Here is a 21,917-nt window from a genome sequence, read left to right on the forward strand (position 1 = left end):
ATATACTGTATACACTTCTGTCATAAAGATAACATTTTCAAAATGGAAACCTTGACTTTTGATACCCTAAAACCCAAATTCTTTGAATTCAAAGATACCAAATGGCAGTCAAAATAAGGAAATTAAATAACTAAATGAAAACAATACAAGTGCAATTATGGTACATGTTTTCAAGAAAGAACTCCAATGACCCTGGTTTTTCCTCCCAATGGTGCCATGTTGGCCATATGCCTGGTTGACTCCCATAGCTTTATTGTTGTTGCTCAATTCTGGAGAGGCACCAGCTGCAACACACAATGTCTGCTGATGTCTGAATCGTTCCCAGCAGAACTCAAGTGGAGTTATATCATTGAAACTAACAATGTCTGTATTTTTAGATAAGTTGACCTTGTCAATAACGATCAGAATTGTGCACAATTCAAACAGGTACAATACAAGATGATGCTCAATTGCGTGGAGAAAGCAAAAAACATTTTCCTTGGAGGTCAGCCGACAGAACGAAATACAATTGGGAGGAAATGCCCTTTCGAAGGGTAGAGGTGCTGCACATGTGTGCACGTGAACCATAGAACACGTGCATGGAAATGGTTGGCTCTGAGTGCTCAGCAGAGTTGGTGCAAGAAGTTACCTGTGCCGGTGCCAAGAGCCGAGCAGATCTGTCTAAGCACGCCGGCAATCCGGGAGAACTGCCCAGAAGCCCAGCCCCCATCATTGGCACCCTGCCTGGGCCTGGTTGTATTATCTGAGGTCTGCAAGTCTGCAAAACAAAAATTGCAGTTAATTCGGTGGTAAAGTGGACAAGTCACCCATTTTTCCATGATATATAAAGTGTAAAAGAGGTAATGCATGTCATAACATTATAAATCATGAAGTACAAAAGTTTATCGCTCCACATCACAATACGAAGGTTATGGTGAAAAATGCAAATGATATACGCAGTATGCTGTTACTCTGCCCATTACACGGACTGGTTTTCTTGTGAAGAGCTGACAGATGGTGGGACACAGCCTCACTATCTCACATAAATCACAAGGATATCACTGGAAAGTACTATTCCACGCCAGGTTCAGCATTGGTAGAGGCCAAAGCACAGTGGTGAACCTTATAGACACAGGAGTCAGTGCATAGATAAAAGGGTCAATGCACTTATCGTGGGATGGAAAATATCTCATTTTCCTCACCGACCTGGATCTGCAGTTGTTTGCGACCTGCTGGCACGAGCCGCTGCAAAGTCATCGCGCTGTGACATTTCCCGCTGTCGCCGGACGCACCACCAGTTCCTCACGAGGAAAAGTCGACGCGTCTGCACGAGTGCCCTGGACGATGCCCAGCAAAAGGGGGAGGAAGTTGTTAAGCACAGCAGATCCAGGTGGTCCAGAACTGACACGCAACCAGTTAAACTCCCACTTTAGTGCTGTTTTTTTCACAGCGATTTTGATGAGGTGATTCCACAAAAAAAAATTTCCATGACAGCTTTCAATGCATAACTAAATTTAAATAGATAGTGATCCAAGACTGCTTTCAAGACCTGGTTTGCTTTACAAAACAATCATTGCAGAACACCTTCCAATAAAAAGATTGATCAAGTATCACAAAAATTACATCGGTGCAACAAGGATTTCTAAGTTCCAGAGAGAGAAGTGCGATCATCCCCAAAAAGCATGAAGCCTTTACGTTTCTCTACGAGGGTAGCAGGGTGAGGGATGGCGGTACCTTTCTCTGTCTGACATTGGTTTTGTTTGCAGGAACCAGTGTGGTTTTCGAGGTACGTTCTCCACAGTCTGCCTGTCGGGGCTCGGTCGTGGCTGGGAAAAGGACATGAGTGTCAGGCATGGGGATAAGAACAGTGTTCTCGAGAAATCAAAATACTCGTACATTTCAAACACCCAGGTCTCTCTAAAACTCTGTTCACATCCTTAAAACAAGTTGGGTCACCCGACCAAAATCGGATGTTTTAGACTTTCGTGTTAGTGCTTTGTTTGAACTGACTCAAAATCATCCCATGGTGGTGCGTTACGACCTTTGCCAAGGTGGAGCTTGGACTGTACATGCGCATTCTGCCGGAAAATGACGAGAGGTCCCAGTAGGTGTCGTTATTTCTTGTTACCCTCGCCAGAGGATAAAGGATTGGATTTGGGTCCGTTTGTTTGTTCGCACATAACGTAAGTATGGTTTTTCTCTGCAACCGCTTGTCGGAATGATAAAATTTTTTCACCATTACAGCGAGTACTTATGTAGAATGTTTTAATGATAATTATGTCATAGGTCACGTGGTGTGGCAGCCATGTTGGAAAAAAAAGGAAAAACTTTGGACTTCTATCACCCAAACCGCATCATGGAAAAAATTGAAACTTGGCACATGGCAAGTACTCCACATGGGGAATAAGCGTGATTTTTATGGTCATAAGTGCCTTCGTTATGACGTCATAATTGCATACGTAGAACGCTACATCCGATCAGTTTGAAAATTTGAGGGTCATCTATGGATAAATTGGTGGACAGAAAAAAAAAATTGATGATGCAATTGGTCATGGTTCAGCAACCAACCATATTAAGAAAAAAAACAAAAAAAAACCTTCAAAAAATCTTCTTCTCTGAAATAGCTGAACAGATCGAGACATAACTTTACAGGTATGACTGCCTATCAACGAGAAACAAAACGTTCCTACTGATGGCGTCATAGGTCACATGGTTTGGCAGCCACATGGGATTTACCCTCAAATCTTTAAAAATCATCTTCAAAACAGCTGCACAGATCGATGGGAAACTTCACACATACGTTGCCCACACCTTGGGGATAGAAGGTGTTCATGAATAATTGATAGGTCACATGGTCTGGCAGCCATATTGGATTGAATGGAAATCTAAAAAAAAAAAAAAAATATATATATATATATATATATATATATATATATATATATATATATATATATTTCTCTTGAACCACTTCATCGATCAATGTGAAACTAAACAAAAACATGATCTGGTGGGGGTGGGGGTGCATGTTTTAAATTTCAACCTGATCAGATTCATGGTCTGGCAGGCAGAGTTATTTGATTTGTTGAATCTGGGTTCTTTTTGATTTTTTAAAATTTAATAAGGCTCACTTGTCTGCACATGGATGGATTTGAGGGTAGAGGAGTAGCAGCTGAAACCCAAATCCTATCCAGGTTCCTCCTGATGACTTCATCTTTTAGTTTTGCTTGTTTGGGTTTCTCTGAAGACTCCAATGCAGTACGTACCTATTTGGTCTTCGCTTTGATTTGAACTGAATGTATTTTAATCCCATTCTGAATTCAATTGAACAACAATAAACGTCATGGGTCAGGGTCATGTGGTGGATCAAAGCGGGGTTGCATCACAGCGGGACGTCTTGATACCCGGTCATCATTGACAGCAGTTATGAAGTGGCAGTTCTCATAATGCTTCTTCTTAATTATGTAACACACACACACACACACACACACACACACACACACACACACACACACACACACACACACACACACGCACACGCGCTTGTCTGACATCGCCAATTTTTCGGGAATCGGCAGGTTGGAGTCAGTGTGATTACCAACTACAGTACTTACTGTATACAACCCAGAAAACTTGAGTAACCTACACTGAAAAACAACGTTGCATTTATATAGACGTTTCATGAACCACTCGCTCAGGGTGACGTTTCACGAACCACTCGTTCATGGTGACGGAACATGAAGCACTCGCTCAGGGTGACACAGCATGAACCACTCGCTCAGGGTGACGGAACACAAACAACTCGCTCAGGGTGACGGAACACGAACCATTCGCTCAGGCTGTCGGAGCACGAACCATTTGCTCAGGGTGACGGAGCACGAACCACTCGCCCAGGGTGATGGAGCACGAACCACTCGCTCAGGGTGACGGAGCACGAACCACTCGCTCAGGGTGATGGAGCACGAGCCATTCACTCAGGGTGACAGAACATGAACCACTCGCTCGGGGTGATGGAGCACGAACCATTCACTCAGGGTGATGGAGCATGAACCACTCGCTCAGGGTGACGTTTCACGAACCACTCGTTCATGGTGACGGAACATGAACCACTCGCTCAGGGTGACACAGCATGAACCACTCGCTCAGGGTGATGGAGCACGAGCCATTCACTCAGGGTGACAGAGCATGAACCACTCGCTCGGGGTGATGGAGCACGAACCATTCACTCAGGGTGATGGAGCATGAACCACTCACTCAGGGTGATGGAGCACGAACCATTCACTCAGGGTGATGGAGCATGAACCACTCACTCAGGGTGATGGAGCACGAACCATTCATTCAGGGTGACGGAGCACGAACCATTCACTCAGGGTGATGGAGCATGAACCACTCACTCAGGGTGATGGAGCATGAACCACTCACTCAGGGTGATGGAGCATTAACCATTCACTCAGGATGACGTTTCACGAACCATTCACTCAGGGTGACTGAATACGAACCACTTGCTCTGAATGAAGTGGCAGGAAAAAGTGTCCACAGTGAGTGAACGATTCACACAGAAGGACGTAGCGCGGTCCTGCTATCGACTGAAAGGCGTTGGGCAAGTGGCTTAAGCACTCATGCAAGCACTTCAATTAAATGGTTCATGTGGAACAGTTGGCCGGGCTGTTGCTGCATACCATAAAGGATCCCTTTAACTTTATAGTCCGTCTTCACCGCGCACACAGCAGTTCATGAGGTAAAATTAATTTGTTCAAATAATGACTTTATCCACAAAAGAGTTGCAGCTTAATGCAGAACAACCCTGGATACATCGCAAGGTTCAATTGCCCATGAAATAAACAATGCAGATAATCTGCCATCTTGCCTGCTTGTCTGTGCATGCGTCACGTGGTACATCGGTTCGGGGTCGGCACAAATATTATAACTTTAAAAAAAAAAAACATCCGTTTATTTTACCAGATTTGCTTTGATTCGCTGCAGAGCACCTTGTGAAACCTCCAAAAATATAGACACAAATATGGCAGACGCTATGGATAGGCAGTCCCTTGGGGGACAGGGTGTGAGGTCTAACAGTCAATGCATTAAATGATACAGCAAAATGAAGCTCGTTAATTTTGGCATTTTCCTAAATTTTTTGTTCACTCAATATAATTCACCAAACAGTAGAAAAAGATAAGTTTAATGCTGTGGAAACTACACATTTTCTTGTGTATCTATGGAGAAGGAGAGAACATAGTCTTGCTTGCTTAAAGTAAATAGGTATATCAGCTTAGTTACTTCTTGAAATTATCAGATTTCACAACACATTTCGACACTTATTTACTCCGGACGATATCCGATACTCAAAACCAAAACAATATTTCGATGATATACTTTAAGTAGTCCGTGAGAGTAGGTTGTGGAAAATCACATCATATATTGCATGAAATTGCTGCAAGCTCTTAACGTGAAAACTACAGGATATAGAAAAGCGATGTACACAGCGATTCATAGCTGCGATGAACAGGCATTTGATAATATGAGTGAGGAAAGTGAAAAAAAAAACTATCATGAAGAAAGTGCTGTGGCCTGTTTCAAGTCAAGGCATGGTTGAGAAGGCCAAAAAACATGGCTGCTTTGGAGCCCAGCGAGGTTACCCAGGAAACGCCTTACGACCCCAGACAGCGAGGTGGCAGAGGATCGCCTGATGAAGGATATAATTAAATAAGGCCATTAATTATCTTCAAAAGGGGTGTTTTAATTAACCCAAACACCCAATTTTCACTCTTGCCCTTCCTTAGAGTTTTCTTAGGATGCATGCAAAGTTTCAGGCTGCGAGGTTTTATAATTTTGGAGTTGCGGAGGAGACACACACACACACACACACACACACACACACACACACACACACACACACACACACACACACACACACACACACACACACACACTTATGTTTCCTTGCACATCACATATTTAAAAACCAATTTACAAAGAGGATTCTCGCAGTGTTTGAAAGATACTTTATCACTTTGAACACTCAAATGCTGTACATTAAACCTCGGATGGAATTTCCCATGAGATGAGCGAATCAGAATATGGTACGTCGATGGGGTACAGATGAAAACATGCTTTTGTTGAGAAAAGTCCACAAGCTGGTGTGACAATTATTGCTGTAGTGGCCTCATTTTGAAATCAATAAAGCACAACTCGATTGACAAAATGCATAACGACAGAAGACCTCAGAGCTGGTCGTAAGGAGAGTTTTATATGCCTCATAAAGCTTGACAAATAAATTATATTTGGATGTACAAAACAATTAATTCTACGAGCAAAACTTGATATACATTAAAGGTCACGTAGTATGCCGACAACAGGTCTTGGGAACTAATGCCATGCACATTGACACTGCATAGTCATGGTGATATGATTCGTTTTCTTTTTACGAATTTGGATACGATAAGTTTTCAACAATTGGAAGACAAACGGTTTTGTATGGTGGATATGACTGCATTATTAACATCCCCAATCAACTTCACCTTATCGTGGAAATGTTTGGCCCCGGGTCTTTCAGGAACCGTCTGGCCAGGCCCGACGTTTGACTGAAGGCGATTTTGGCAGGAATTTTTAATTTGTTCCAAGGTGCCAGTTAAAACTCGCTTTCCTCTTTGAGAAATACACCATGGGATCCTTCACCTCTATCAGCTAATGCTAGCAGATGGGTCCACCCAGCTTAAGGCCCATCCGAGGGACAGTACACTTTATGATGCATCACCCTACCGCCGAAGCGAGAATCCGAAAGTTTATAATCGGATCGGGAATCGAACCCAGACTAGAGAGCTCAAAGTTAAGTGCATTACCTGTGTACCATGCCATTGCACTGAGACACGTGGAAATGCTTTACGATGACTGTGATGACTCCCATTCACGTTTCAGGATCATCGACATATCCCATATTCATAATGTATATTGTGTGAACTCGCATGTGGCAAACTTGATGTGCACTCGATTATGGTCAGGAATCTCATGCTATGTGCCAATGGCGCAGTGAACGTCATTCCTCTCACATAAAAAAAACATGTTTTGATCCTGGTGATGAGGCGTTCACAGCCCATTCCTCCAGAAGGATACTCTAGCAGATATTCCAGAAGCTTGACAAAAAAGCAGGGATCTTCTGGGATCCACATAAAGGATAAAACCATAAGTAGAACACTAGAACAGCTACATACACCACCGGCGCACTGAACCAAACCCAACAACTTTCCGCACGAAAGTTAAAACTTTCATCAGAGGATTACAACTTTGCCTTTTCTATCAAGCTGTGATGACATCATAATCACTCAGGCTGATTGTTTTTCTTGATCATACATACTGTATTAAAAAAAAATTAAACAATTTGTTGGATAAATGCAAGATGTCATGGGATGTACAACACGTATCAATCATGACTGTCGAGGAGAAGAGTAATGATTAAAATGAAGAACCCTTTGGAAAATAAAAACACACACCCGAGAAGCTGCATTCACAGAGGCTTTATTCGCCCCCATTGGACTTTGTCCGAAACGGGGGCTTATGGATTTGGTCTCGATTTTAGTGTGCGTGAGTGCGTCCGCAACCATATCTTGAACATGTATGGACCGATTTTATTCGTACTTGGCACAAAGACAACACATGATGGCACACATACGCATGTCAATTTTTCAACATCAGATTCAAGATGGCTGACTGGCAGCCATTTTAGTTGTAAAAAAAATAACCCCGGGTGTCGAACACATCCTCAACCATTTCTCAGACATGCATTTACTGATCTTGTTCAAACATGGCACACAGATAATGAATGAAGGCTGACATAAGCCCGTCATTTTTTTTTTCGACATCAGATTGAAGATGCCGACTGGTGGCCATTTTGTTACTTAAATGCGTTTGCAACAATTTCTCAGACATGCATGGTGCGATTTTGTTCAAATGTGTCACAAGTAGAGTACATGATGGCGCGCATGTGCCCCTCACTTTATTTTGCGATCTGATCAAAGATGGCCAACTGGTAGATGGGCAGCCATTTTAGTTGTACATAAATATGGGTTAGCACTTTAACTCTGAACAGCAAAATTACTAAAACAATACGGGCTATGACATTTTATGTCTTCTTTACTTGTTTACAAAGACACATTCCTATTGGGCTAAATGGGATTGCGGACGGACAATTGTATGAATGCAAAAATTGCTTTTTGGAATAAAGAGGTATGAAGGATAATGGTGGTTCCCCTTGTGTTGTTATACGAGTCAGATGAAGGACGACTATAAGCTTATACTTTAGTGATACCTTTTATAAGCAAATTAATGTTTCGCCTGCGCTGCATAATAACATCAGCTTGGAATTTTCATGTCATATGTTCTTCAAAACAAATGCAGAGTAAATGGCCACACACACACACACACACACACACACACACACACACACACACACACACACACACACACACACACACACACACACACACACACACACACACACACACACACACACACACACACACACACACACAAACACAAACATATTCAATTCATGGTGTTGTGCCACCTTGGTGTAGCTGCTAAAATAGAGTACCTGTTTTTTCACCTTGTGTTTTTGTTTCCTTCCATGGGATCTGCACGACCCTCGACTCTCTGCAGCACTACCGACCCTGCCTTTGCCTTCTCCGGATCCCTGAGATTCACCTTCGTTAGGGTTGTGCTGACAGTGCGTTGAAGCACAAACGCATACCTGGGGAAGATAGAAGCATAGACAGTGTGTATAGAGAACTGTGCAAACTGGACAAACTATGGAACTCAATGGTTATTCTTTCCTACAGTGCTACCACAACAGTAATCTCTTCTCTATTTATACCCTGAATATCTTTCAAACAGTGCCACCACCAAAGTTCATCTCTTCTTTATTTATACCTTCAGTCTTCCTTGTTTGGATCACATATTTGTCTTTGTGATGAGACTGTATGATTTTCTATAAACTGTTTGGGTTTGCTGAATCGGTTTAAGCCAGAAGTTACTAGCCTCAAACTGTTGCAAGTATAAGCTTGTATAATGTTCCCTAATAAAATTATAATGCCACTGACACAACATTCTGCAAATGCCTTTTTGGAATGACTCGATTTATTTGTGATTCTTCAATCCAAATCTTTCTTCCTCTTGAACGTTTTATTGTACAGTGCCTTCAGAAAGTATTCACAACCCTTGACGTTTTTTCACATTTTGTTGTGTTACAGCCTGAATTAACATTGAATTAATTTTAATTTTTTTGTGACCAATCGACAAAAAATACCCCACAATGACAGGTGAAAACATGTTTTTAGAAAATTTTACAACGTTATTGAAAATGAAACCCAGAAATATCAAGTTTACATATAATAAGTATTAAGCCCCCTGAGTCAATACTTCAGAGAAGTGCCTTTGGCAGCTATTACACCTTTGAGTCTTCTTAGGTATGTCTGTATCAGCTTTGCACATCTAGATTTGGGGATTTTGTCCCATTCTTTCTTGCAGATTCTCCCATTCTTTCTTTGCACAATGAGTACATGGTCAATCTCCTTTGCCACACCACCAGCATTGGAATACCAAGTCCAGCGATGAGCCTGTGGGTGCTGAAACCATGAACCAGCTACCCTAAGTCCATGACTTCTTGCAAAGTCAAGGAACTTAGTGCTATTGTGGTTCACAGTTCCAGACCCATGGGGACCAACACACATCTCATAACCATGTGATCTACCAATTATTCCTCAACAAACTTCTACATCCAAGGCTTGGAGAACATTTGTGTGGTTTCCCTTCAATCTGTTTTTCTGTTCTGGAGAAGATTTCAAGTGGTTTTAGGGTAAATCCAAAATGGCTTCCAAAGCATGTGATCTATGACATAATATGTGTGAACCTTTTGTTCCTCACGGATAGGCGGTTATTCCTCATGGATGAAAGAGGTTATGTTTTCACCCCTTTGTCTGTTTGTTTGTGTGCAGGATATCTCAAAAAGTTGTGGATGGATCTGGATGAAATTTTGTGGCCAATTGGGTGTGTGACAAGGACGAACGGATTAGATTTTGGTGAAGATCTGGATCCGGATCCGGCTAATAGAATTTTTAAAGTGATTTTTCACCATTGAGAGATAGTGCTAAACCGATATATAGCACGATACCTCGAAAAGTTGTGGACGGATTCGGACGAAACTTGGTGGACAGGTTGGGTGTGTGGCAAGGACGAATTTATTCAATTTTGGTGAAGATCTGAATCCGGATCTGGATACGAGAATTATTCAAAAATGTATTGGGCCCGATATGTTCTCGTGGATAGGCATTACGTGGCGGAGATATGCACTCTACCGAGTACCCTTCTAGTTCAATCTGAAATTGCCTGCTACACCATTAGCTGGCAAGGCTTCAAGTATGAACATTCAGGACACTGAACATACTGTCGTGGCCAAAAATATTGGCACCTTTTTTCAAATAATGCAACATTTCTTCCAAAAAATTGTTGAAATTATAAAATATTTTGGTATCTACATACGTGCTTCTTTGATTTGCAGTCGAACAAAACAAAAAAAGCTGAAAAAATTTAATAAACCTGAGCTTATTCCGCACAGAAATCCTAAAATGGCCGGGACAATATTATGATTGGCACCTTTTAGAAGTTGCTGGAAATCATAAGATTTCAAGCAGTTAATTCTCCTTTACTTTGGAAATTAACTTACCTGTAGTGCATTGAGAACAGTCATTTTGCTGTTTTGTGTCACTGCGTTTACCACAATGAGCATGGAGAAAAGAAAGAAAACAAGAGAATTGTCTGAGGAGGTCAGACGCAAGATTGTAGCCAAGCATTGACAATCTCAAGGCTACAAGTCCATCTCCAGAGACCTTTATGTTCCTCTGTCCACCCTATGCAATGTTATCAGGAAGTTTAAGGACCATGGCACTGTAGCCAACCTCCCTGGACGCGGCTGCAAGAGAAGGCTTGATTGAAGATTGTAGCGAAGGATTGTTCGAATGGTGGAGAAAGTACACCGATCAACTGTCAAACAGATTCAAGCTGACCTTCAGACACAAGGCACGACAGTTTCAACTTGTACCATCCGTCACTAACTCAATGAAAGGGGGTTCTTTGGAAGGAGACCCAGGAGGACCCCACTGCCGAGAGACATAAGAAAGTGCGGCTGGAGTTTGCCAAAACACATCTGAACAAGCCAAAATCCTTGTGGGAGAATGTCCTGTGGAAAGATGAAACCAAATTAGAGATTTTTGGTAAAGCATATCATCTCTGTTTACAGAAAACAAAATGAAGCCTTCAAAGAAAAGAACACCTTCCCTACAGTCAAACATGGAGGAGGTTCAGTGATGTTTTGGGGTTGTTGTTCTTCCTCTGGAACTGGGTGCCTTAAATGTGTGCATGGCATCATGAAATCAGATTACCAAGGCAATTTGGAGCGCAATGTTCAACCCATAGTCAGAACGCTGGGTCTCCGTCAAAGGTCATGGGTCTTGCAGGAGGACAATGACCCCAAACACATTTCAAAAAGCAACCAGGAATGGTTGAAGACAAAATGCTGGACTGTTCTGAAGTGGCCAGCAACGAGTCCAGATCTCAATCCCACTGAACACCTTGTGTGGAGATCTGAAAACAGCAGTTGTAAGAAGGCACCCATAAAAAATCTGGGAGAACTAGAGCAGCTTGCACAAGAAAAGTGGGTCAAACTGCCAGTAGAGAGGTAGGAAGCTCATTCATGGCTACAGGAAGCACTTGACTGCAGTTATTTTGTCCAAAAAGTATATTCCTGCTTTTGTTTCAAAAAATAAAATAAAATAAACCAATGTCACCCGCAGGGTGACCCGTATCTTGCCAAAAAGGTGACCACGTGTGACTTCTTTAAGGTCACACTGAGGTGAACAGAGCTGCTATCCACCAGGAGCGACTCCTTGAGGAATATCTGCCTACGAGAGATTCCGATGAGAATCGTTCTAGAGTAACCATGAAAAATACGTGTTTGCCTCATAACGTCACCAAATGACGTCATAATGTCTCAAGCTTGACATATCTAGAAAGCACTCATCGAGGTGTTCAATTTGAGGTAAGACATGATATGGTTCCTAAAACTTGAAAATTTGACCTTGGGGTCAAATATGTTTGACCTCAGGTGCTAACCATGAAGGTCAAGGCCAATCGCCACCAAAAACTAATCAGCTGAGCGCCAGACCATGTACTACATTCCCATAAAGTTTGGAGACGATTCGATTAAAATTACTCAAAAAATAAGGGTTTTGTCGACTCCCCTGATTTGCGACAAAGTGACCTTGACCTTTGACCTTGATCTTCAAAATTTTGTGCGCTGAAAGGGACCTCTATAGGCCTCTGATATGCGAAGTTACAAAAATTTCCAATGATAACTGTGCTCTGCAGAATTTTTTATACGTGATTACAGACAAACAAAAAAAAACAAAATAAAAAAAAACATACAAGCTGACTAACATATCTTACAAAAACTTCGTTTTGGTAAGATAAAAATAATTTATTCTTTTTACTTCTCACCTTACACCTCCGTAAACTATGTGATTTCTCTACACCTTCTTCCTCTTCCTGTAACTTTCGCCGATCGAAAAAATCTTCCTCCTACTTCAGCCGATCAAAATTCATCACACACCTTCACGGTTGTCTTCTTCAACCTTTCCTCTACCAATCTCACCTAATCTTTATCAAAAAAACCCAGTCTCTTAAAATGCATCAATTTCCTCTTTCACACGTTTGGTTCCCAACATTGTATCATAATTCACTTCTCTTCAACTTATTCAATTCGACCTTTCCTTCATCCCGTGTCGAAAAAGTCACACTTTTCCCCATTCTCTTAATTCACCTTTGTTGTATCCCTCATGTAATGTCTTTCATCACATGTGACTTAAAAAAAAAAAAAGAGTTAAAATCCCAGTTTGCAATGCATGTTCATGTCCCGTCAATCGGCCGTCCCCCTTTTTCCAACTCCAGTGCCAATTCACCCCACCAACTTAAATCTACTAACTCCTAACCCCTCACCTGGTATACCCCTCCGTACCCCTCCCATCTTGCCCCTCATCCTACCTCCGCTCTGAGCGCCTCTTCACTGTCTTCTGCTTTTGTATCAGCTCCTCCTACCACTGTATGTCCCAAGCGGTGTGGTGTTCTAACACCTGTGGGCTCCATTCTAACTGAACAGATGTCTCACTCTCTCAATCAGTACACTCATCATTTCAAACATGCTCTTTCTTTCCTCTCACACCTCTCCCTCTGACCAACCCCTCAAATATTGTTCCTCCCCCTGCTTGCTCCCTTCTTCACTATACCACCGCTAAGTCTCTTCCTCCCCCTCTCCCCACCTCTCCTATTGCCCACCTGCCCCTTGGCCATGCCTGCTCTCATCGTCTCCCCTCCCTCTTCCCTTTCAAAGAAACCTTCACACTCTTCCCCTCACCATTCTTCCTCAACTTTCCCCCTCACCCATCCCCCTCCAATCTCCCCTCACTCCAACTTCTCAAAGTTTCCCCCATCACATCCACAAAGCTTCCTCCTTCCCCTGCCCTCTCTCTTCCATCTTATCCCTCCACCTCCTCCAATCTTCAGCTTCCCTCTGCCCCCTCTCTTATTACTCTCCACTGTGCCTCACACCATCATCACGGAGCCTTTTCTCTTCCTCATCCGGCCCTCTACCCGAGCTCTTCTGTAATCCCCCACAGTGTCAACACCTCTCGCTACCTCCCCCTTCCTCCCTCGTCTTACCCTTGCCCTCTACTCTTCTCCCCAGCACCCAAAGCCTCCTCCTCTCCGTCTTCCTTAACAGTGTGGACCTCAAACATCCGGGGCCTTCACTCAAACCTGACAGATCTCTCCACACAGGTTGCCACTGACAAACCAGACAATCTGTTTAACAGAAACGTTCCTCCTTCAAGACATCTCTGTCTCCCGAGTATCTTTCCCTGGTTACTCGCTCTTCTGGTATGACAGACCTGAGCCTCGTCCTGGCGACGGAGTTGCTCTCTTCATCAAATATTCTCTTTCTCACTCACCATGCACTGCCCTCTCTCCCCAATACCCCCAGGAATACCTCTGGCTCTGGCTTTCCTTCCACTCCCACCTCATGTTTATATGTGTGTTGTACCGTCCACCAAACAGTGATGACTCCATTTTCATCTCGCTATCCGTAAACATGGACAGGCTTATATCCTCTCATCCCAACTCTCTCTTCCTCATATTTGGTGACTTGAACTGTCATCATGCCAGCTGGCTGGGTGAGGGTACCTCTCTCACCTGCCATGGCTCTTCAGCAAAATACTTCTACGACTCATTGCGACAGACACAATCTGTCAACTTCCCGTCAAGGATCTCAACCAACGGTACTCCATCTCTTCAGGATCTGATTTTGACCAATTTCCCAGAAAACGTCTGTTGTTCTTCCTGCACTCCAATCGGTTCACATGACCACGTGCTTTTCAAAGGAAACATCTCTCTCGCTGTTATTAGAGAACCATGCAGCGCCATCAAGTTTGGCATTTCACTCAGGCCGACTGGCGAGGTCTTCAAGCTTCTCGACTGGTCTCTCATCTCGACTTTCTTCAACAACAACTTGTCCTGGGAATTCTTTCAAAGAAACTTGCTCTCTCTCATGCACAGATTTATCCCATCTCGTCTTCAGTTGGCCAACCCTTCCACCCACCCATGGTACAGGGAAGTTTGTGGCAAGGCAGTTGGCCTGAAACAACTTGCCTTCACCTTATGGAAGGCTAATCCAACTGAAGACAATCTCAGTTCCTTCCACAAAACTCGGAACAAATGTGTGTCTATCCTCAGGACAACCAGAAAACAACATCTTTCTAATTTCAAGTCTGAAGGCTCAAACCTGTCTCCCTCCTCCAAATCCTGGTGGCATCGAGATAAATCTGTTTCTGGTGTATGTTTCCCCTCCATCCCCTCCCTTACCTCAAATGGCCGCACAGCTGATATGGCATGTGAAAAGGCTGAATGCCTTAACTCCATGTGTGCTTCTAAATCGTGTTACAAACCCATCGCTGACCTTACCCAGTTGCACCCAGCTGTTCCTGGAGTCTGTGTCCTTTTCTCCTGACAAGGTGGAGAGCTTGCTGTCAAACATCAACTCAGATGCTGCAACCGGTCCAGACGGCATCAGCCCACGTGTCCTAAATACCTGGTCTGCTGATCTTGCTCACACTCTCTCTGTTCTATTCACCCTCTCATTTGCTTAAGGTCATCTGCCATCTGCTTGGAAATCAGCTAACATGACCGCTCTACATAAAAAGGTGCAAAACAGATCCTTGCAACTACAGACCAATCAGCCTTCTCCCAATCATCAGCAAGGTTATGGAATCCATCATCGCTTCCAACATGAAATACTTTCTCTTCTCCAATGGCCTGATTTCCGATCAATTTGGATTGAGACCAGGTCTCTCTACTTTGGACTTGCTGCTCCTGCTTTCACAACAATGGATGGAGATCCTCAATGCCAGACATGAGATCAGAGCCATCTCTCGCTAGACATATCACGTGCTTTCAATAGTCTGGCACCCACCCTGCTCACCAAACCTCTCTTCCTATGGTATCCAAGGCCATCTCCACTGATGGCTCGCAGACTTCCTCTCCTGTTGCAGTCAACATGTGGTCCTTACTGGAATTCTCTCATCCCCTCTTCCTGTCCAGGCTGGAGTTTCTCAAGGCAGTGTTCTGGGCCCAGTGCTTTTTCTGGTTTTCATCAATTATCTCTCCGACTCTCTGGAAAATCCTCTTTATCTCTTTGCTGATCTGTCCACAATCTGCCGTACCATCTATCATCCCTCGGATCGGCAAGCAGCAGCTTCTTCACTCTGCAGATCTGGACAAAATCACAAGATGGACCAACACTTGGAACATGCCTTTCAACCCTGACAAATCTCCCATTCTCACTGTTTCTCAGAAAGGACCATCTGGAAACCATCCCCCCTCCCACAATCCTCTTTAAGAAGTCCTTTCATTAAAACTTTTGGGCCTCACTATCTGCCATGATCTTTCCTGGGAAAGCCATATCTCCAAGCTGGCCTCCAAAGCCAGTCAACGACTGAGCCTCGTCAATCATGCAAAGTCCTTCCTCGGCCCACCTGAGCTCCTGACCACATACAAAGTTTTCATCCACAGCCTGATGGAGTACTGCTCTCCCCTCTGGGCTGATGCTCCCACCTCTCACCTTTCTCGGCTTCACGCTGTGGAAAAACCAAGGCATATAGGATCATTGGTATCTCCCCTGATGAGGCTGAGTGTTTTGGTCTCTCACTTTGTTATCGCAGGCAGGTCAGTGGTCTTTCTGTCTTCTACCATCTCCTCTCTCCCCCCCACCCCCTCCACCTCTGCTCTGTCTGCTATCTGCAGAAATATCCAGCCCATGTTTCCGCAGGGCGCTCAAGGTCTGCCAGTAATCCCCTTCTGGTTAAACTACTAAATCAAGAATCACTGCTCACCTTCATTCTTTCATTACTCTTTTTTCCAGCCTTTGGAACAAACTCCCACACACTCTTCAATTCTACTCTTCCCTCCAGGTCTTCAGAATAGCTGTTCACCATCATCTCCTCTCTTCCCCCATCCAAAACCATGATCTTCCCTACTCTCGTTAATCCACCCCAAATCCACCTTGTTCATATTCCCTGCTTTCCTTCCTGAAAGTCCCTGTAGTGTCCCTCTTGTTTTCCCCGTGTACCCTGCCCCTTCTTCCACAGATCTCCTCATGTGTCAACCCCCCACTGTTTTGTGCTTCCCTCTCCCGTCCATCCTGTCTCCTGCTCCCCTTGTTATACCTTCTGTGTGTTAACTCTTATATGAGGCTCGACATTGTGTATAAAAAAGAAAAAAATTACCCCTGTGTGGGGGTGACAGTCATCTCTATAATACCACAAGTTCTCAATGTTCAGTTATGACCGAAGACTACTGCGCAGTTCTACTGCGCAGCTCGAACTGCGCAGTTTGGTTAAAGGTGACTCGGCATTTTTGTGCGCATGCACGAAATTATATTTTGAAAATAAATGCCGACGTTTACATTTCGGGTTTTGAAACTTTTGCACCTTCGGCAGAAAATGTATATATCGAGGGTTGAGAGACAAAATGTTGTAACTGCATTTTTGGCGAAATTGAATAAAATGGCTCTCATGTCTTTCAACACCATTATTTCACGATTTTCAGGAAATGGAAATTTTCAGTTACAACATTATGTCTCTCAACCCGCGAAATAAACAAGCATGAGTTCCTGTTACGAGGGTGTAGTGTTCTCGGGTCAGGAGGGATTTTTGGCCAACTTTGAAGTCACGTGAAGCGAAAACGAAAGCGAATATCGAAAATCCGGCCTGACAAAATCTAGATATTGTCCCATATATTCATATGCTACAATCAAATTCAAGATAACTTAAGAAATGTAGGAGGAGATAGATTTTGAAAATCGTCATTTTGCAACTACATGAAGCAGTTTTCGCAAAATTCAAAGTCATGTGACGTGTACGTATTAGAAGATATCGGTATTCTTTCGAATGGACATGAAAGACAAGGTCAGCTGCTTTGCAATGACACCATTCACTAACTTTTACCATGCCCAGTAGAGAATATATAGCCTCCTGAAGGTAGGGCAGTTTTTGCAAACTTTGAAGTCACGTGACGCGAAAACGAAAGTGAAATTCGAAAATCTGTCCTGAACAAATTTAGAGATTGTCCCATACATTCATATGCCACAATTAAATTCAAGATCGCTTGGGAAATGTAGGAGGAGATAGATTTTGAAAATTGTCATTTTCACATTTTTTGCCAACTTTGAAGTAACATGACACGGAAACGAAAGCGAATATCGAAAATCCGGCCCGACCAAATTAGGCCAAAAAAAAAAAAATGTTGCATTGGCGTAACCCGCCCGACCCTAAAAATTCCGCCGACCCTACGTTTTTTTTTGTTTTTTTGCTATCGAAAAATTTTGCCGAAAAAATTTGAAAAAAATAAAAATAAAAATAAAAATTTATTGCTATTTTTGTTGTTTTGCTATCGTTTTCAAGTATCTTGTTGATTGCGATCGCGATCGCAAAAACCCGGAAGTGTTTTGGACAGAACCCGCCGACAAAAAGGGTGGTACTCGAGCCGGGGGAGATTTTGGGAGGGATTTATTAGGAAAAAAAAAAAAAATAAAAAAGGATCCCGACCGACCGACCCTATTTTTCAGTGACCCGTTACGCCAATGCAACATTTTTTTTTTTTTGGCCTTAGATATTGTCCAATAGATTCATATGCTATAATCAAATTCAAGATCGCTTGAGAAATGGCGGAGGAGATAGAATTTGAAAATCGTCATTTTCGCAACTTCAAAGGCCTCGTGACCTTGACCTTCGGTGACCTTGAAAGTCATACCATCGTGTACGTCTCATCGACCTCTATCAGGATCACTAATGACCATATCTCCTGCTTCAACTTCATTGTGAACGGACGGACGGACGGATCAAAGGACATCGACACCCATATTATTAGGTCATGCTCGAAGAGATGACCTAAAAAGGGGTGCTTCCAAATATCAAGTCTCGGATGTCAATAATTTTATCAATGCCATTTCTTTATATTTTCTGATTTTAAAGGATATATTCAGTTCTGAATCAAAAACAAAGGTTCTGTAATATTAACAGCGAAATAAAGAATTGTGGAGACCAAATGCTGTCGTAAATTTCAACTTATTTTTTCGAGAAAATTGTGAGTTATTTGAAAAAAGTGCAAGGGTACCAATATTTTTGGCCACGACAGTATAAGCAGGACCAAGTAGGATATACTGAGGTGGCAAAGGGAAGATATTGTCCCACTTTGTATGACAGGTACATCTTGACCCACCTCACTCTAAAACTTGCAGTTGGTAAATTGATTTGCTTGTACTGGATTTGTTAACGTTATATTTCTCATTCTATCCTTACTTAGAATCGAATGCCTTCTTCCTGTTGCTATCTGTATTTACGCAGCAACAACATTTATGTTTTGAATCATGCTTCGGTTTGACTTTTAATTCTGGCATTTTGCGACGATGAACAAGCTCTTTTAATAAAATCTGAAATGGTGTCTGTTCGAGTGATCGTTGATGTGAGGCCTTATAATCCTACATAAGCAGTTTACACTAACCTGTTAGGTATGGTTTTGTGTTCTTCCAGCCCTTGTATGACTTATTTTGCATTCCACCCAATACCCACATCTCTTACATCTCATATTCTTCCCCTTTTCTTTGCCTTACATTTTTCTATCCTAATCAGGATTAAAAAAAATTAAACTAATGCATATAAATAAAATGTCGAACAACAATCGGGACATCGTGGATACAAGTACATAAACCTGTAGGATCACGAAAACACAAAAAAAAAACATTTGTGATGTTGAAGTTTATGATGATTTACCACCCGTGCAAGCAAGTCGTGTCATGTTCGCTCACAAGTGGCTGAATCATCGGCAGAAGGAAATTGCTGCAGCCTAAGCCATTTAGAAGAGCACACGAGGAAATAAAGGGGTTTGAAACTTTACAGAGCATGGCGTCTTCAAAGGAAAACAAATTCCATTAAATCTCCCCCACGTTTTATCGCTGACACTGACCGGACACAAATCCATCCCGTTAAGAATTTCTTCTGCGCCCAATACCATTACGGTTTGTTCTTCGTGTTCATCAATTTGGAATATCAAACAGCTGACTACATCATGCAGCTAGCAAAACATTTGGGAAACGAATAAACTGAGTTTCGAATTGGCTTAGTAAAATTCAAGGTGAGAAAGTGACCCTTTAGCTTGAGAAATATGTTTCAATCAGTGCCAATAATGGGAAGAGTGGGATTGCAGCACAGTTAGAGATAAAATTGTTTACTTCTGAAGAACTGTTCATCTTGGAGGCTCATCTCATCACAAATTCTTGGCACCGAATCAAACGATCTCTATTTTTGCTCCACTAACCACCTGCACACTTGCATGCAGCTAACCATAATGCATTGGCACACATTCGGGAATAGTCCACAGTGAATGGAGTACAAATTCTGGCTTCACCTGCTGTTCGATACCCCTGAATTGTTAGCATCTCAGGATGTTTTGGCGTGGAGGTGTGATATGTGTGGTGTGGTTGTTTGGGTAGGGAACGAGTCTGCGTCTGCTGAAACACAGCACCTGCTGTGCAGTGAACAGCAGAGCTTTCAAAACGCTCCACAGTGAAGAAGAGCTCCGCGGGAAGCACATGCGAAATCAATAGCTCAAGGTTGCAGATTAGTGAAGCCACGGGAATGAAAGAAATGGCCTTTTGAACAAATGGTTAAACGGTCTGCTTGGAAACCATATCCTGCACTTTTATTTCGTTCCAATGTCTGTATTGAATGCATCATTTTCCAAAAGGGTTTTGGAGGACCGTGAAGGCTAAAATACCATTATATTTATTGAGAAAGCTTAGGAAACCCAAATAAGATATAAAAGGAGATTGCATTTATGTGTCCAAGGGAAAGAAAAGTGCACAAGTGAAAATTACCACTTGACTATGCCATAAAGCTCTGGAAATGAATTTCTGAACAGGCACAAAGCACTTTTCACCCCTGGGGTAAGCGCCCTGCATAACTGATTGTATTTATCCGTGGTTGAGGGTGGGGGAAGAGAAAAAGGGAGGGGGTGAGATGTGTGTTACATCACAGCACACTCAAGATTATCAAAAAATGCTTAATTCAAGCTAATTGCACCAAAACCTGCATTATATGGCCCCTCGACCATGCGGAAACGTTTCCAATTTCCTGTGCATCGAGTGTTCTCAAGAAGGCTGCGTATGCAGAAAATTGGTCTACTTGGTCCTCCCATCAGAGCACATATCTCATTCTGGGATGCCAGCCACAAATCCTCATATCATACTCTTGATTTGTACATGCTATTCCATGGACATTACATAACAGCAAAACTAAAAGAAAACTACAAAGGGCACTCTTCAACGTTGCGACGTCGCCAGATATGCCTCTGCCCACATTATTACATCATTATACATATTTGTATCAAGTTTGATTTAAATCCCTGAACCCAGATTCAAAATAATAAATAATTCTGGCTGCCAGACCATATGTCCGATCAGGTTGAAATTTAAAACATATATTCCCCGTGACTACTAGATCATAATTTTGAAGTTTCACGTTGATTGATGAAGTGGTTCAAGAGAAAGAATTTTTTTTAAATTTTCGTTGATTGCAATATGGCTGCCAGACCATGTGACATTAATTATTCGTGAACACCCTGGTATCCCCAAGACTTGGAGAACATGTGGTTAAAGTTTCCCCTCAATCTGTCAAGCTGTTCTGGAGAAGAAAAATTTTAAAGGTTTATTCTTCAAAAAAATCATAGCTGCCAAACCATGTGACCCATGACGTCATAGTTGGAGAACATTTTGTTCCCCATAGATCGGAAATCACATATCTGCAAAGTTTTGCTTCGATCTGTTTACCTGTTTTGGAGAAGAATATTTTTTAAAGGATTTTATGTTAAAAACAATACGGCTGCCGAACCACGTGAACGGTGATGTCATAAATTTTTTTACCCCCAATCCAAATTAGCCTTCGATGACCCTCGAAAAATTTCATACTGGTCGGATAAAGCGTTTGCCATATGCAAATGATGTCATAACGAAGTCACCTATGACGTCATAAAAAAAATCACACTTGTTTCGCAAGGGGGGTATTTCACATGTGCCAAGTTTAAATTTTTGACATGGAGTGGTTTCGGAGATAAGGAGGTCCAAAGGTTTTCCTTTTTCCCAACATGGCTGCCACACCACGTGACCTATGATGTCATAATTTTCAGTAAAATATTCTCCATGAGTAGTCGCACATATGGTGAAAATTTTGTGTCTATCCGATAAGCGATTGCAGAGAAAACATAGAGAATTAGCATGGACGGACGTACGTACG

At 42.5% G+C, this 21,917-nt stretch overlaps 1 protein-coding gene and 1 long non-coding RNA gene across 7 annotated transcripts in view; one reads left to right on the forward strand and one right to left on the reverse strand.

The window, feature by feature from the left end:
* LOC147016985 (histone-lysine N-methyltransferase ASH1L-like) overlaps positions 1-21,917 on the reverse strand; it is a 298,948-nt gene that overhangs the window by 82,403 nt on the left and 194,628 nt on the right. For 5 of the 6 annotated variants that reach the window (XR_015049297.1, XM_085846304.1, XM_085846301.1 and 2 more), the window contains exons 12-15: positions 8,567-8,722; positions 1,714-1,805; positions 1,186-1,316; positions 629-757 (exon numbers count right to left, since the gene is read on the reverse strand). Coding sequence is in view for 5 of the 6 variants with exons in the window: in XM_085846304.1 (XP_085702430.1) it covers positions 629-757; positions 1,186-1,316; positions 1,714-1,805; positions 8,567-8,722 (508 nt within the window). In the remaining variant the exon portion in view is untranslated. The remainder of the gene's footprint in view (positions 1-628; positions 758-1,185; positions 1,317-1,713; positions 1,806-8,566; positions 8,723-21,917) is intronic. The other variant, XM_085846302.1, reaches the window with a different exon arrangement.
* On the forward strand, positions 2,096-8,766 carry LOC147016986 (uncharacterized). Its single transcript, XR_015049298.1, has 3 exons — positions 2,096-2,162; positions 2,266-2,362; positions 8,632-8,766. It is a non-coding gene; the product is annotated as an uncharacterized LOC147016986 (long non-coding RNA).

Source organism: Eptatretus burgeri, chromosome 11 (assembly GCF_056783735.1).
Source record: "Eptatretus burgeri isolate ZD-2024b chromosome 11, Ebu_testis_v1, whole genome shotgun sequence".
Classification (NCBI taxonomy): Eukaryota; Metazoa; Chordata; class Myxini; order Myxiniformes; family Myxinidae; genus Eptatretus; species Eptatretus burgeri.